Source organism: Alosa pseudoharengus, unplaced genomic scaffold (assembly GCF_046254945.1).
Source record: "Alosa pseudoharengus isolate Yale_2024_CS ecotype anadromous, Long Island Sound unplaced genomic scaffold, YU_APseudo_1.1 YU_APseudo_1.1_scf_10, whole genome shotgun sequence".
NCBI classification, from domain to species: Eukaryota; Metazoa; Chordata; class Actinopteri; order Clupeiformes; family Clupeidae; genus Alosa; species Alosa pseudoharengus.
This window is the reverse complement of record NW_027468565.1, coordinates 38,569,876-38,587,153: the sequence shown is the minus strand read 5'-3', so window position 1 is coordinate 38,587,153 and position 17,278 is coordinate 38,569,876. Positions and strand designations below refer to the sequence as shown.

Sequence of the window (17,278 nt, the reverse complement as noted above, 5' to 3'; positions counted from 1 at the left end):
GAACGCTAACAACGTCTTGTGCGCCGACATTACATAGCTCCCCCAACAAGCCATTGCCGTCCTCGGCAATGACCACGAGGTAGCCACATGCTAACGTTGGCGCGCGTCGCCCGCCACTCAGTTCAGTGCGACAGTACCGCCAACTCACCAAGCTCACTCAACGGGGAGCCACGCTGCTAGCAATCCAGTGCGGGCGTGCTAGCAGCCACGTGGCCGTCCCCGCTCGTCACCAGCTCCCTTTCAGAGCAGTCCTGCTCTGCTCCCGGCCCGTTCCACTCCCTCGCGGCCTCAGCGAAGGCACGACCCCCGAGATGGCCATGCTATCGAACTCCACACAACAAACTTTTTTTAAAGGCGCCGGCCAACAGGCCAACTAGAACGGGCGCCCACACAGCACGGTGCCTCTCACACGCACCCAAACGTTTTAAAGTTCAGAGGGCCTTGCCGTCGAAACTGCCCCACCGTCGTGAGTTCGCTGCCCCCAGCGTCTCTGCCAACCGTCCGTCGTCCAGGAACCTCTTCCTCTCCGCTCTCCCTCGGCTCTGCTCACGCGACGCGGCTCACAGCGGAGTCAGCAACCAGGCCAGCATCGTCTTCTCCGCGACCGCTTCTTCAGGCCCCTCTTCCGGCAAGATCTCCTCCCATGGCAGCAGACAACTCAATACTTCTATACTCTTTGTTCACCCCTTGCAGACACTTGACTTAAGTCACGTGACGGCTCCATGCTGGACGGCAAAAAGATAGGAGATGGACGGCAAATTACATTATGTCATAACGATTATGATGAACTGAACACCATTACTATAACATCTTTGTAGTTCAATGTATTGCTGTTTGGGGTCTGATAGTCAAAGAAAGATGCCAGTGGTGTTGTTAGATGATATGGGTCATAATCGCAAATGTAAAGTTATTAAAACTGGTGGTAACAGCAAGGGGAGATAACGTTAGGTTGTAACGTTAGGCTACTGTAATTAACATTATGGTAAATGAACACCCATAAGTATTTCTGGACTAAAATATTGCAAAGCGATTTGGTTACTTTATTTGTCTTGCTTTTATCAGTTGTAACATAGTCAAAATGTTAATGTCATATCAGAACATGAAATAATAACTTCTGCCACACTTAGAAGCTAGCTATTCTAGCTAACGTTTATCGTAGCTCATAGTGCTAGGGCTAATGTAACTCGGCAGTTTGTACGTTTCCCAGCGAATAAACTTACTTCTTAAGTTAAAGAAGACTACATGTCTTAAGTTAAAGAATTGAAAGAAATAGGAAATAAAAAAAACTTGAACGGTATTATCTGTTTACATTCAGATCTTGCCAAAGACTTTGCCTAAGTGCTATCTGCCGTCCTGTTCAGAGTCTATGGTTGCTATAGCAACCGCTGCTGTGCTTCATACACTGAGGAGATAAGCATGCAATTGTGGTTGAAATACTCCCGAAACACAAAGAAAACAAACCAAAATATATCTATGCAAGAACACGGGATGTTGTTGTATTCCAAACAATAAGCCAACACTCGTGGAAGGGCATTACTACGGTTAAATCTCACTATAATCTCCTAGCTGTGCGATATGTCCCATTACAACCCATTGATTTGATTCGTGTTCTTGCCGTCCACTAGGCTATTTTGCTGTGGCGCGAACAAAACGTGACGTCACATGCAAGGGGTCAATATTTTATATCTAAATGTGATCTAAACTAATGAGCAGAGCCCGTCTACGGAGAGCCTCCCCACTCTCTATTAATCCCATACAAACCAAATTTGGCTGCAGTTCACCAGAGTTCACCTAGATGGCGATCGCGGGCGAGTCCAAAATACATGGGGTCCTATGGAGCTACATGGCTACATTTATTGTTTTCACCTATTTAACAACTGAAACCCTCTAATTTTATTTTATTTTTCGCAAAATGGATATGGATTATCAATCAAAAGTGAAATAATCCGGGAGTCATGTCCTTTCGTTTTCTTACAGGTTGGGTCGTTGTTGCCCATAACACGCTAGCATTGATGCTATACTATGCTATGATCATGCTAATGAATGACGTCATTGACACTTTTGAAAGGCTTTTTAAAACAATTAAGTGACTTTAAAAAATATAATACTCAACCAAGTGTATTGTCTTTGTCTCCCCTTTCGAATACAATATTCAAATTACTTGAAAAAAAATTATATCCCGAGAAAAGTGGATTCTGTGGGGTACAGCTCCATAGACCTCCATTCATTCTGGACTCGCCCGCGAGCGCCCCTAGATGCAGTACCACACCGGAAGAGTTCCGAGAGTGAAGGTTCTCCCCTTATTAGACATTCTCTGTAATGAGTTAGAAAAAAATTCACCCCCCTCACAGTTGCCAGGCACTGGGAAACTACCGAAAAGTACAATAAAAGTCTATGGGACCAGGCTTTAAAAACATGTATTTACGCTGTGAAAACGGACATTTTAAAGGAGAATTCCGGTGTGATATTGACCTAAAGTGTGTTGAAACATGATACCGAGTGTGAACGTATGTCTCATAGCCCATCTCGGCTTGTCCCCTGCACTCCAAAATCTGGCGCTAGTTAGCCGATGCTACCAACAGCTTTTTCAATGGTGGTGCTTCGGCATCGGGCTAGCCATGTAAATAAATCACTGTTTTACACCATTTACATCCAGTTTCTTCCAGTAGCAGCAACTGGAATCCATGCATTTCCACGGAATTATTTTTGGAATGCTAAAGCTGCTAAAGCTGTTGGTAGCATCGGCTAACTAGCGCCAGATTTTGGAGTGCAGGGGACAAGCCGAGGTGGGCTATGAGACATACGTTCACACTCGGTATCATGTTTCAACACACTTTAGGTCAATATACAACCAGTAGGTTGCTCCAATTAAATGTATGAAAAATGTCAAAGTACCATGGAATCAGTGCTGAAGTGATGCTTCTGAGTGTCGACTGCACAGACGAGAATTGAAGTTAGGAGTCCAGAGCCCTCTCCAGCACCCAGCCTGTCTGGATTACCTACAGGGAAACTTTGCATAGACAAGAAGTGTTCGTTCAAATGTGTGTTTAACAAATAAATGGCATCAATAAGAGTTTCAAACGTCAGTTATAACTAACACCAGTTATGGTGACTAGCTATCGCTTGTTATCACAGCTCCATGTTCAAAGTATACGGTCAATGGTTAATAGCGGTTCACAATTTTGCCTTAGCTAGCCAACAACAAGCCTTTTAATGCTTCGGCTGAAGTTATCATATGAACAAACGTTTTTTTTATCTTAAACGTGACAACCCAAAGACTGTATAAATTGTCAATGGACTAAGCATTCCCACAGAGCGTATTTACAAAAGGTTTTTGACGAGAACATGCTTTGTTGCCCCAGTGCTATGTGTGAACTAACGTTAACTTTACAGCTGTCTGTTCATTGACTCACACCTGGCTTATTAGACATTCTCTGTAATGAGTTAGAAAAAAATTCACCCCCCTCACAGTTGCCAGGCACTGGGAAACTACCGAAAAGTACAATAAAAGTCTATGGGACCAGGCTTTAAAAACATGTATTTACGCTGTGAAAACGGACATTTTAAAGGAGAATTCCGGTGTGATATTGACCTAAAGTGTGTTGAAACATGATACCGAGTGTGAACGTATGTCTCATAGCCCATCTCGGCTTGTCCCCTGCACTCCAAAATCTGGCGCTAGTTAGCCGATGCTACCAACAGCTTTTTCAATGGTGGTGCTTCGGCATCGGGCTAGCCATGTAAATAAATCACTGTTTTACACCATTTACATCCAGTTTCTTCCAGTAGCAGCAACTGGAATCCATGCATTTCCACGGAATTATTTTTGGAATGCTAAAGCTGCTAAAGCTGTTGGTAGCATCGGCTAACTAGCGCCAGATTTTGGAGTGCAGGGGACAAGCCGAGGTGGGCTATGAGACATACGTTCACACTCGGTATCATGTTTCAACACACTTTAGGTCAATATCACACCGGAATTCTCCTTTAACATGGGAGTCTATGGACATTTGCTCGCTTTTGGGACCAGTCCCTAGCGGATTTTCAATGTATTGCAGTTTTTCGAACTTCCGGGTAGGCTTCATTGTTCAGATTAGAATGTTGCCGCTTAGTTGAGACACAGGTGTCATGGTCAGTGGCAGGTCAGTCCGCTTAGTTTTAGATAGATGTAAAGAAGGGCCGAGATAGTCACAGTGTGTAGGGCAGAAACGTACAAGAAATGAAAGAACCCAAATGACCGCTTAGATGTGGATGCAAGGGCACAGTCTGAGACAAGCACAGCGCTTGAGATTAGGTGCATGTCTTTTGTGTGTGTGTGTGTGTGTGTGTGTCTGTGTGTGGATATGGACGTGATCGTGGGTGAGACCGATAGAGACAGAGCAGCTTAGTGACTGACTGTCTTTGGTTCAATTGTAAACAGCTCTGGCAGGTTGTTATGAGGGCTAAATTGTTATTTGGCCGGCAACAGGGAAGGTCAGGGAGAGGTGAGATCAGGTCCATTCAGTGTGTGTGTGTGTGTGTGTGTGTGTGTGTGTGTTAGGGGTGTAGTAACAGTACACAAAAATCACATCATGGTTCTTGACGTTAATGATGATAACTGACATATGGTCCACCACTTAATATACTTGTCTGGGAAGTCAAAATATGTTACTGTTGAAGACTGCATAAGATCCTAACATGTGCGTGTGTGTGCGCGTTTGTGCGTGCGCATGTGTGTGTGTGTGTGTCTCTCTCATATGCATATTGCATTTTAGTCCAGGTTTAATTACTTGTGTTGTGAAACACTCATCCGTCAGATCATCAACTGCAATAGTGGAGCCCTAAGGGCAGTGTTGTGAAACTGAGTTTGGAGGCACACTGCTCTGAGCTGCCTGTTCCTTAATGTAGTGTTGCATTTCAAGTCAGGCAGGGCTCAAGTGACAGATATGCTGCTGAAAGATGCGTTTCAGTTGCTTTCCCCCCTCATTTTATTGTTTCATTTGAGTTTGTGCAAAGTCAGCAGTGTGGAGGCCTATTGCTACTTCCTCTAGGACCGCGTATTCCTGTGAACGTCCAGTAGTAACAGCAGCAGTGTGAAGACAGTAGCCTAATGGAGAATGCGGACAGCAGTTTCAATATTCCTACTTCGCAGATGTTCTGTGGAGCCCAAAGATAGACACATAGATCACATATCATGAGATGTACCACACATCATTACATCACTGAGATGGGAATGTCCTCCTCCAGGCTGTTAATCATCCAGATGAACTGCTCAGAAATATTCTAATGTGCAAGTTGAGTGTTCTTAATAAGGTATACAGTAGTTTTGTGTGTTGACACTGTCCATGAACCTCAGCTGCCTTTCAATAGCAAGTAGTTGTTGTGATACGATATCAGCACTCAACCCTGAGCCTGTGGAGTATTTAAAGTCCTCTTTACAGTGGAACTCAGACGGTGCCTGTTACATAATACAGTTACTGCATGTCTAATGTCCTGTACACGCATGTCTAATGTCCTGTACACGCTCAATGAGTCAGCTAAATAAAAGAGTAATCAGTTGTGAAGCCCTCATCAAATCAAGTGGTCAATTTAAACATGGCTCAGGGATTTGTTTGTTTCCAAGTGATGTGAATCATTGTACAAAGCGAAAGATTTGGATTGTTTTGTTCACATGCTAGAAGATGTAGCCGCTAAACCGTGCACCGGCAAGTAGGCTAAACCAGGGGCTACTGCCACTCCATCAGTTGCTGCGTGAGGGTAGTGAGTGACCGTGTCTGGTATCGATACACTAGCCCATGCCAGGGATGTAAGATTGGGTGGCAGCCAGATGTGTTTTCTGTCGCCTCTACGGCTGCACTGTGATAAGAGCAGCCCTGATGTTTGATTAGTGGGCGAATGTGATTGTGTTTGTTTATGTGTGGTTCTCAGTGTGTTCTTTGCTTTTGGAGCATAGCGTGTGATGCACCACACCATACAAACACACACACACACACACACACAGACACACACACACACGCACGCGCGCCCACACACGCGCACACCACAGGTGTTTTTGGACATCAGCTGTGAAAGCCTGGCAGGTGAAACTCGAGGCAGGCGTGGGCTGTGTCGTCCGGCCGCCCCACCTTGTCCCCTCCTCTGCGGGGGACGACCCACTCTCAGACCACTCGTCTGGGAGCCACTGGGGCCTGTTAAAGATTAACCCAGACTCCGACCGACCCCCCCACCCCTCCCCGAGGCCACAGAGACTCAGTGAACCACGCCGCAGTGGGGGGATTGGGCTCGATCGGGAGGACCACGCTGGATGACCAGAGCGGTGCTTCTCTGAAGGGCTTACGGAGCGGTCAGAGACACGGTCATTAGTGTGGTGCTGCAAATGCGATTGGAAATGTCACTGCAGGTAGTGTGATGAGACTAGTGATCCTAACTTGATCCTACTTGTTGGGGGTTCCAAGAAAGCTGTTTTGTAGTCAACAGGTGCTGGCAAGTAGCATGTAATCCACAGTTAGCAAAAAGAAAGGAGTTGTACCTACAGATGAAATATGGGTGGTTAGAAGAGATTATGTTTAATTATATGGTATTCTTCACACATTGGTTTGGAGCCAAATGTAGCTTTGAGCATGTCACCACCCATTCAGCCCGTGCTTTTCCGCTGAAAAGCTGTTCTGTAGAATCCATGTTCAATGCTTAAGAAAATATGCCCTGGTGAGTATGTCATGTTAAATTTGGCAGAAAGTAGGCTGTGTTTACGTAAGGAAGTACACAAGCCTTCTGGCTCCTTTCTGAAGGTAGATGGTGTGCCGCTTGGGTCACTTTGTCCTGGTATGTTTATTCTTGTTACTAGGCTGTTAGTGTTCTCGGCGGTGGTATGCAGGGGGGGCCAGCGTAAGCTCTGCAGTGTCACGCCGCGTTGTGTCGGCATGGTGGTGGGACGTTTGGGGGGGGGGGGGGGGGAGGGGGGGTCGGTTGGGGTCTTTGATCGGTCTCAGGAGGGGGCCACTTCACTCTTAAGTCAAGTTTAGGCTCAGGCCATAGGAGGCTGTTCATCACTGGGCCACTGACTGCTTTATGTGCTGATGCAAGAGCCCTGTTGTCCTCTGTGTGTGGAGACTCACGGAGCCTGAATGAATGAACCCCCCCACCCCCACCCCCACCCTTACCGCCCTCTCCAATAAGGACAGACTATCCTTGGGGGGATCCTTGGAGCTCACTACTTTGTAGCACTTTCCCTGGCTGCCAGAGCAGAAGCCAAATGACGTCTTTGGTCGTGAAAAAAAAAAACCCAAAGATTGTGATCTTTAAGCAGTGGTGGCGTTTGAGTGGTTTTGCTGATTTTGCGGCAAATATCCCCTTGCATTGTGTCTGCTGGCTGGCGAGCATGCAGAAGGCTTTGGTGTGTCCTGGATTGCAGCTTGTGCCTGTGGTCTAATCCCAGCCGTCTAATCGTGGGCTGTGCGCGCAGCGTCTCGCGTCGCCTCGCGTCGAGTCCCTGCCCCCACTCAGCCCTTCCCCCTACTAGGATCTCCGCTGGCTTGCTGGGTGACCTTGTGTGTCCTGGTGTGTGTTGCTATGTGGGTATGTGTGTGTGTGTGTGTGTGTGTGTGTGTGTTTGTATGTTTTTGTCAGGACAAAGCCCGGCTGTTTCTCTGGGAGGCCCCATACCCTCGCTCTCTGTCTCACTCACTATCTGTAGGCCTACATCTATCTATCCTTCTATCACTCTATCATTGTATCATTCTGTCTGCTTTTTCATTTCATTTCCTCTCTCTTCCTCCAACCATTAAAAAAGCACTTTGTATTGAGGAGCAGGACAGAGGGACAAAGAGAGAGATAGAGGTGGAATTTTCTGATAATATCAATAATCGGTCCACTTGTCCAGAGAGACATTATTATATTCCACACCGTTATATTTTGTGTTAACGGCTCAGCCCTCCGCAGGCTTTATCAGTAGTCACAATCAGTGGTCATCCTATGAATCGGTCACTGGCTTCTGAAGGCTTCTGAAGATTTGGCCTCCTCCACACTGTGTGTGTGGAGACTTTTTACGCTCAGGGCAAGAGAGCTTTGTGTGTGTGTGCTAAAGATATTAGTGATTGGAAAAAAGGTTTGCCACTCATTGCATTCCTGACGTGTCTTTCAGGAGAGTCTGATTGAGGGGCGTTCCTCATAACTCAGACGCCATATCACTCTCATGATTCATGTCCTTTGTGGAATAAATATTTAACTTTGGACATTCCATCAGCTCGAATGCTCGTTAATGGCAGTACACATGATAATCAACGAGCATGGTGTGTCAATGTCAACTCCCCGCACCCTTCCTTGTTTTTTTTCCCCCCTTCTAGAGAGTGCAGTCTTTCCGTCAAGAGCGCAGGGTTACAGCTGGCCCCAGTTTTGGCCGTTGATGACGATGGGGGGGTGCGGGGTGGGTGTTGCGTTGCGTCCCCTTCTGGCTGGTGCCTGGGGATCGTGTTACTTGCTCTGGTATGTAGAATGCAGTGCAGTGTTGTGACATGATGGTGTAGGCTATGTGCTGAGCTGGAGCTTTGCGCTGCCCTTGTGACCCACTGTTGCGTTATTACGCCGAGGATCACTGGCAATTATGACATTAATTAGCCGACCTCAGTGTCGCACATCAAGCGTGTGTGTGTGTGTGTGTGTGTGTGTGTGTTTGTGTGATTGCTCGTCTGTATCTGCAGTGGGGAGGGGTCTATGAATACAGTAGGCCTAGGTCTTGTGGGCTAGTAAAGTAAAGGCAGAGCATTCTCTTCAATGCAACTCGATACATTTGGAGTGGTCACATCATGTTGTGCTGGCAGTCACTGAAGTGTGATTGCAGCTATCGTGTCTTAATGGAGTAATAATTCAGAGTGATAATAAAACATTTCCTCTATCAGCTCCATAATCACAGTGGGAGTTTTGCTGACTGCTGTCCTTCTGTTTATCTTATAGTGATGTGAAACAGCCTTGATGGAACTGTTCCACTTTGTTGATATTGCTGATTAATCAAGAAGTTGTTTGGGGACAGAATTGTTTTTTTCTATGAATTACCAATAATCAGCTGTGCCTGGTCTTTTTGTTTCATAGGCTTTTTCTCGTTTTCTGTGTACACTTATCTCTCTCTCTCTCTCTCGTTCTCTCGTAGTCTGATGAGTGAGTCAGTCGCTGGCCCTGTCCGCCATAATGGTAGACATGGAGAGCCACTACTGCCCCCCGTCTCCCCTGGAGGAGTCGGTGCTGGGCAGCCCACTGTGTGGGGACTTCATCGGCAGCATAGAGGACCTGCAGGACATCTCCCAGTCCATTGATGATGACGCCCTCAGCTCCTTCGACGTGCCCGAGTACCAGTCTTCCAGCCTGGGCTCTGGCTCAGAGAGCTCCACCATGCTGGGTATGTGCCTTCTTCAGCCGGCCCAAAGCACACACGCACGCACGCACACGCAAACACGCACACACACACCACACTTCTCTCTCTCTCTTTCTTTCTCTCTCTCTCTCTTTCTCTAGAAAGTCATGATAATAAGTTATGATAATATGCATATAATAAGTTAATGATAAGTCATTCCCATAATCAGTCTGTTTTGCTGTTATACTGTCTGTAATTAAACCATGAGCACCCTTTATAAAGGCTTAACAGAGGTAGAGGATGTATGTAGGTTACAACTTCCTGTGTTGTGATTGAGGTTGCTGAATCTTCCGTGTGAAAAAGAGTCTTTGTGAACTGTAGGAAATGAGAACATGTCAAACTTTCGCAACCTTCTCCAAGTTCAACCTACCACTACAACCAGGTTGATCATTGTAACAACTGAACACATGAAAACCACAAACTCTCTGCAGTGCCCTTTATCTTGCGTCGTGTGGCAGCCAGTATGTCACAAACATTTTTAAATGTTTGTAAAATGACAACACTCAATAGACATGATGATTTGTGAGCTTCTTGTGTGTCTTGTATGAGAGCACTTCTGACGTTTAACACTTAAGTCTGACACTTAAGACGTGGCTAGTATAATGAATAATGCAACTTTCCAGAAAGCACTGGAAGCTTTGACACATGAGTTTGAATGGTGTCCATTTGGGTACATTATGTCACCTGTTTGGTAATTGTGCTGGTAAAGTGGCAATTTGCGGAGCTACAGTTATGTTAACTGGATAACTGAGACACAACTCAAGTAAAAGCAAAGTATTTCTTGAATTCAATGTGTAAGTTATTTATGATCAAGACCCATTGAACCACATACGTAGAGGTTTTGTTATATTTGCAAATCATTAGCTGATCAGAGTAATCCCATAATAGCTCAATGAAAGTGTACCGGATAAGTGAGTCCAAGTGTAGGGGCAAATTGTGGAAGTTCTAACACACACAAAAAAACGTTTTAGTCCATTCTAAGGATTATGTCAAAAACCCGAACATAAGTCTTCTTCTGCTTGCTAATTGTCCTTGGTGAGCTTGTTAGGGGGTTAGCAATTGACCCAGACCCTTTAGGTCCTAAGATGCGGAGATTCCTCAGTCAGATGTTATCTGTGTTATGCTAGGAGACAGTCTGACCTATTTTTTTGCCTCAAGGAAATTTGGATTGAGATGTTTTTCCAAGAACCATTTTCCCTCTTTCAGTCAATTAGAAAAAAAACAACCATTAATGACATGACAGAAGTTTTGCTTTGCTGATGTCTGTGTCATTCTTCAAACTGAAGTCAAGGTTTTGAGGTGTTATTCTGCAACAGGATAGCATATGCCATGGTGAATAGAGTTGTGGTTCCCAGGAAAAGATTTGGTAGACTGGTTTTAGGGAAAGCTGTTGAAATATGATTTTACTGTTTACCATTTCTTACTGTCTCTGTAGATCTACCACAAATGCTACCACATCTAGTGACTCCGTAAAGACATGCAACATTTTACAAACACCAACAAAAGCATAGCTTTGCAGCATCTTTTGGTCCAACCCAGAAGAACACAGAAAGGCAAACCTGTAGTCGGGCAGCCATTAAAAGGAATTTGAAGATGCCAAAACTAAATGTACGGTACACAAAACATATCTCAATTGCAAATATACAAGTTGCAATTGATGGTCCCATTAACGGTCCAGACTTGTGTTTGATTATTCCATAAAGAGCTGTGTTGGTGGGTAGGTATGCTGTTGAGCAAAGTGTATTAATAGAGCTTGACTGGAACACAAGGCGTGCATGCGCTCAGCGGAGAGGCCTTACTGTTAGACTCCCTCTGCCATCAGTGAGTTTCCACTCTTACTCATCTGCCAGACAACGGCAAGACTTGGCAGTCACAACAGCTAATCAGCCTTCTGTTGAACACACAAGGCCCAGGTGCTGTTTTGTGTGAGTGATATTTTACTACACTGTGCACATAAATTACAATTTGTCTTCCTGTTTTGTCTTTCTTTCTCTTTCACTCTCTCTCTCTCTCTCTACTTCTCTCTCTCTGTCTCTCTATGTCTCTCGCCTTCTCTCTCTCTCTCTGTCTGTGTCCCGTATAGACGCCCTGACGCCGGCGTCCAGTCCATCCTCAGGTGTGTATGGAACGGTCCCCGGGCAAGAGGAGTTCTCCTCGACCTCGCTGAACCTGGAGTGTCGCGTGTGTGCCGACCGCGCCTCGGGATACCACTACGGCGTCCACGCCTGTGAGGGCTGTAAGGTGAGCGAGGGGATCCCTGTGTGGTACAACGCAACAGTTATACTCCCACATGGGAATCAGAACAGCAGAGATGCATGCAGTCACGGATGCCTCTGGAATAAACCGACCGCTTGTGGAGATTTTGGTGTGGACTGGAGTCTGCTTGGGCTGTAGTTTGGTTTGTTTTGTTGATTTGAAAGATGTTTTCCAAACTCAGCTGGGCAACAAGAGGGTCATTGCCTACGGTTCACCTGATCTAATCACATAAATGGACCATACTGTAGTTCACAACAAAATAACGTGGAAAAAACAGCAGTGACGGGGGTGGGGGAAATAATCCCCCCCTTAGTTTAGCCCAAGTGTGGATATTACCTTGTCCAGCATCCGTGACGTTTAATGCATGTGGGGTTAGGATAACTATTCCACTTTCATACTTTTTTACTGCTGGACAGAGCAGACAGCTATTGGTTGAGGGTTCTTCCACTTGAGAGCTTTTGGTGCACACTGGGGTCTGCTTGAGATGTTTGTTTTGTTGATTTCAAAGCCGTTTTCTGAACTGTTTTGCGCACTAAGGGACCTTATGTGAGACCAGATCTGCAATGTTGGGATAACTGCTCCTTTACCTGAGAGTGAAATAAAGGCAGTCCTCCTCTCTCTGTGGTGAGGTATTGCTGATAGAGGCTGCTACACAGGACCGGCTAATCAGGACGTGCTGCCTGTTTTCCCTCTGCATCCTTTTCTGAGGCTTTTTGCTTTGCCTCTCTGCGTCACTAAGAAGAATCCCACTTTAAGGTGGTTTTGGGTGCCGGCCTCGCCACATTGGCCTTTTGTTGCCAGGTTGGATTGTTCCTGACCTCTTTTTCACCCAGTACTGAGCAGGGATGGCATACGTCTGGCTAGTCAGAGCCGATGTGCGATAGCGTTTGCTTTTAGAAGTCCAAGGCCAGGGCCAGCAAAAGGCCTGCAGGTGCTGCTGGGAAAGCAGACCTGATAACACACACCGTCGGGAAGTTGTCATAGGCCCCGCCTCAGCTGTGCCTGAGGGGAAGGTCACGACCCCCAGACTCATCGCTCCATTATTCCTCTCACGGAGGCCTTCACAAACAACCAGGAGAGCAGGCTGGAGGCATTCGAGCTTCACATTTATGAATAGGTTAGGCCTGTTTCTCAGACTTCTCTAAAGGTCTTGACTGTCAATCAGTGTCAGTTGAGTGCTGAGTGCTGAGTGCTTTTTTGTACCCTGGTTTCGTCATAAATTGTTTACCCATGTTCTATTAATTCCAGTCGAAATCCATTTTTCATGAGACAAAGAAGTAAGTTGCTTGAAAGTTTTTAGCCAGGTATTGGGGTGGGTGGGTGATGGTCACAGAAAATTGGGTCTTGAAGTCTTCCAAATACGTGCTGAATAGCACACATACATTGTGGGTCATAACACTTAAAAGCACATACAGCTGCTTCTTCCTGTTGAATTATGGATCTTGATGGAAGCTATGTTGGGAAGGCAACGAGAAGTGCAGGCAAACAAGAGACATGCATTTCCACACGTGCGCTCGGGTCCAGCTGTCCTGTGGCCTGAGTGGCAGAGCATGACCCTGTCCTGTCCTCATGCTGACCTGTAGCAGTGGACACGGCCAGAAGCATGGCTCTCAGCTGCAAATAGACCCCTAAGCATCTCCCCTCCTCTCTCTCTTTCACTCACACACACACACACAACACACACACACACACACACACACACACAACACACACACACATACACACACACACACACAACACACACACACATACACACACACACACACAACACACACACACATACACACACACACACACACAACACAACACACACACACACACACACACAACACACACACACATACACACACACACACAACACACACACACACAACACACACACACACAACACACACACAACACACACAACACACACACAACACACACAACACACACACAACACACACACACACACACACACACACACAACACACACAACACACATAACACACACACACACAACACACACACAACACACAACACACACACAACACACACACACACACACACACAACACACACACAACACACACACACACACAACACACACACACACACACACAACACACACAACACACACACACACAACACACACACACACACACACACACACACACACACACACACACACAACACAAGCTTTTATGCCCTCGTTTGAACCCTTCACACACAGACCCAGAGCTGTGTCCACACGCCTGCAGGGCCACAGGGGGGGAATGTCAGGGGATGTGTGTGTGTGGGGGGGGGGGGGGGGGGTGGCCTAATAGCTTCTTAAGCAACGTCGCTCTGGCCAGCCTGCCCTTCATCGTGTCCACACAGCTGGCAGCCAGCTCCGGGTGGTGACACGCCGTTCCTTTGCGCCAGACTTGCACAACTGGATTGATAGCAGACTTGGATGGGCTCCCTGCTTGGGTGGACTTGTGTGCTCTCTGATGTTAAAGGGGTCGTCTCCGAACGCTAGTCCAACCACCACCCCCCCGCCCCTCCGCCCCTCCTCGCCCCTCCTCGCCCCTCCCCGCCCAGTGTCGTTTGTCACCTGACACAGGATGCCTGCGCCAGCATCTTATTGATTTAAAGGAAGTTGACTCGCTGTTTATCCCGCACTAAACTGGCTGTCTTTGACACTGGCTGGGAATCATCGTCTATATAAGAGCAGAGTGAAAGAGCCATGAGTGTCGGAGGCGGGCGGGCGGGGGGGGGGGGGGTTGTTTTCTCCTCTTCCCCTTTGACAGCTAAGAACATGTCAGGACACATCAGCTCACCCTTATCTGCTCACAGCTTCCACTGTATGTTGTAGTGCCGCTCTATAGGCACAGCAGCCAGCTATGTATCCCTGAGCATGACTGTCCGCTTCTTCTTCTCGGCGATATCAACATCCACTTAGATGCCCCAGGCTCAGCGGACTTTCTGGCCCTGATCCACTCCTTCGACCTCAAACTGGTTCAAAGCCCACCGACACACAAAGCTGGCAAAGAGCTTGACTTGATCTTCACTCGGAACTGCAGCACAGACACCCTCACGGTGACGCCTCTCCATCTTTCTGACCACTTCTTCATCCGGTTCAACGTCAGCCTGACAGAACAGCCTCCGGCTCCTCAGCCGATGGTCACGTTCCGCCGCAACATCCGGAACCTGTCTCCAACGCACTTTTCCTCTGTGGTTGCCTCCGGTCTACCTCCACTCAACACCTTCTCCTCTCTGGAGGTTAATGAGGCCACAGACTCGCTCTGCTCCACACTGAGCTCGTGTCTAGACGAGCTGTGCCCTCTTACCACAAGGCCAGCTCGATCCAAACACTCTCATCCATGGCTAAATGATACCCTCCGATCGCAGCGCACCAGACTCAGAGCCGCGGAGAGGAAATGGCACAAATCCAAACTAACTGATGACCTCAAAAACTACCAGACACTCCTGGCCTCCTTCTCAGCCAGCATCACTGCTGCTAAGACGGCTTTCTACAATGACAAAATCAACAGTGCTACAGACACTCGAAAACTTTTTTCAACCTTCAAATCGCTACTCAACCCTCAGATGCCTCCTCCTCCATCCAGCCTTACTGCAGATACCCTCGCCTCATTTTTTACAAACAAAGTGGCGGCAATCAGCGGTCAATTCTCTACATGCCCACTCAACGCATCGGACTCAGATACCGCACTCCTACAACCTCTAGGGACTGCTAGATCATCTTTTTCAGCATTCACGCCTCTCTCCGAGAATGAAGTATCTAGACTCCTGACATGCAGCCGTCCTACCACATGCTCGCTGGACCCTATACCTACAAGCCTACTTCAGTCCATCAGCCCGACCATCGCACCAGCTATCACACACGTGATCAATGCATCGCTAACCTCCGGCACATTTCCAACAGCGTTCAAAACGGCCCGGGTAACACCGTTACTTAAGAAAGCTTCTCTCAACCCTGCTCAAGTCGAGAACTACCGCCCTGTCTCACTCCTGCCTTTCTTATCCAAAGGCATTGAACGAGCAGTCTCCAAACAGGTCTCTGACTTCCTTTCACAGAACAACCTTCTGGATCCAAATCAGTCTGGGTTCAAAAGCGGCCACTCTACCGAAACGGCTCTGCTGTCTGTAACAGAAGCCTTAAAAGAAGCCAGGGCGACCGCTCGGTCATCAGTACTCATTCTGCTTGACTTATCGGCTGCCTTTGACACGGTTAATCACCGCATCCTTCTCTCTATACTCGCTAACATGGGAATCTCCGGTTCTGCTCTCTCCTGGTTTGAATCCTACCTCACAGGACGCTCGTTTAACGTATCATGGCTTGGTCAGCTATCTGCACCTCACCATCTCACCACAGGGGTCCCCCAGGGCTCAGTACTGGGCCCCCTTCTCTTTGCTATCTACACCACCTCCTTGGGACAGATTATCCGTTCGCATGGCTTCTCATACCACTGCTATGCAGACGACACACAGCTCTATCTGTCCTTTCCACCTGATGACCCCTTGGTTTCAGCACGGATCTCGGATTGCCTCTCAGACATAGCTACATGGATGAAGGCACACCACCTCCAGCTGAACCTCTCAAAGACTGAACTGCTGGTCCTCCCAGCTAAACCTACCATACACCACGACATCAACATCAAATTTGACTCTCTGTCTGTTTCACCTACCAGGACTGCAAGAAATCTAGGAGTTGTTCTCGACAACCAACTAAACTTCTCAGATCATGTTGCCTCAGTCGCCCGGTCATGCCGTTTCGCACTCTACAATATACGGAAAATCAGGACTTACTTAACTCAAGATGCCACCCAACTTCTGGTTCAGGCAATAGTCATCTCACGACTCGACTACTGCAACGCCCTCCTGACAGGTCTCCCAGCCTGCGCAGTGAAACCACTTCAGATGATCCAGAACGCGGCAGCGCGCCTGGTCTACAACCAACCCAAGAGGGCACATGTTACCCCGCTACTCATCCAGCTACATTGGCTACCTATGGCGGCCCGCATCAAATTCAAGGCTCTAACGCTTGCCTACAAAGTAGTCTCCGGTTCTGCTCCCACCTACTTGAATGCCTTCATACAGACATACGCTACCTCCAGACCGCTGCGCTCCTCAGACGAACGACGTCTAGCTCTACCTCCGGTACGCTCAGGCCAATCAAAACTTTTCTCATCTGTTGTTCCTCGCTGGTGGAACACACTGCCAGTTCCTACAAGGGCAGGGACATCCCTCTCCATTTTCAAAAAACTCCTGAAGACCCAGCTCTTTAGAGAACATCTCCTCTCATAGCAACACTTACAACAAGTCTTGCTGATCCTAGCACTCACCAGCCGTCTTAAACTGACACGTAACTGTTAAAAACAGCACTCACTGATGCACTTATTCTTACTGTACTCTAATGTTTTTTTAAATTGTCCTAATATTGTTGAGAATTGCTCTAAACTTAAACTGTTTACCATGTTGTTAGTCGCTTTGGCTAAAAATGCGTCAGTCAAATGTAATGTAATGTAATAATAAAAAATAATAATGTGGTGCATATTGGAGGAGGTGGTATAGAGACATATGATGGACTAGGTTGTATAGAGTATTAAACTGTGTATTAGCATCATGGGTGATTTATAGCCAAACATACATTAATGCGTCT

The 17,278-nt window shown here is 47.1% G+C and overlaps 1 protein-coding gene across 1 annotated transcript in view; it reads left to right on the top strand.

The window, feature by feature from the left end:
• Positions 1-17,278, top strand: part of pparab (peroxisome proliferator-activated receptor alpha b) — a 37,169-nt gene that overhangs the window by 11,302 nt on the left and 8,589 nt on the right. Inside the window, exons 2-3 of the mRNA XM_076271530.1 lie at positions 9,119-9,364; positions 11,463-11,620. Coding sequence (XP_076127645.1) covers positions 9,157-9,364; positions 11,463-11,620 — 366 coding nt within the window. The 5' untranslated portion in view covers positions 9,119-9,156. The remainder of the gene's footprint in view (positions 1-9,118; positions 9,365-11,462; positions 11,621-17,278) is intronic.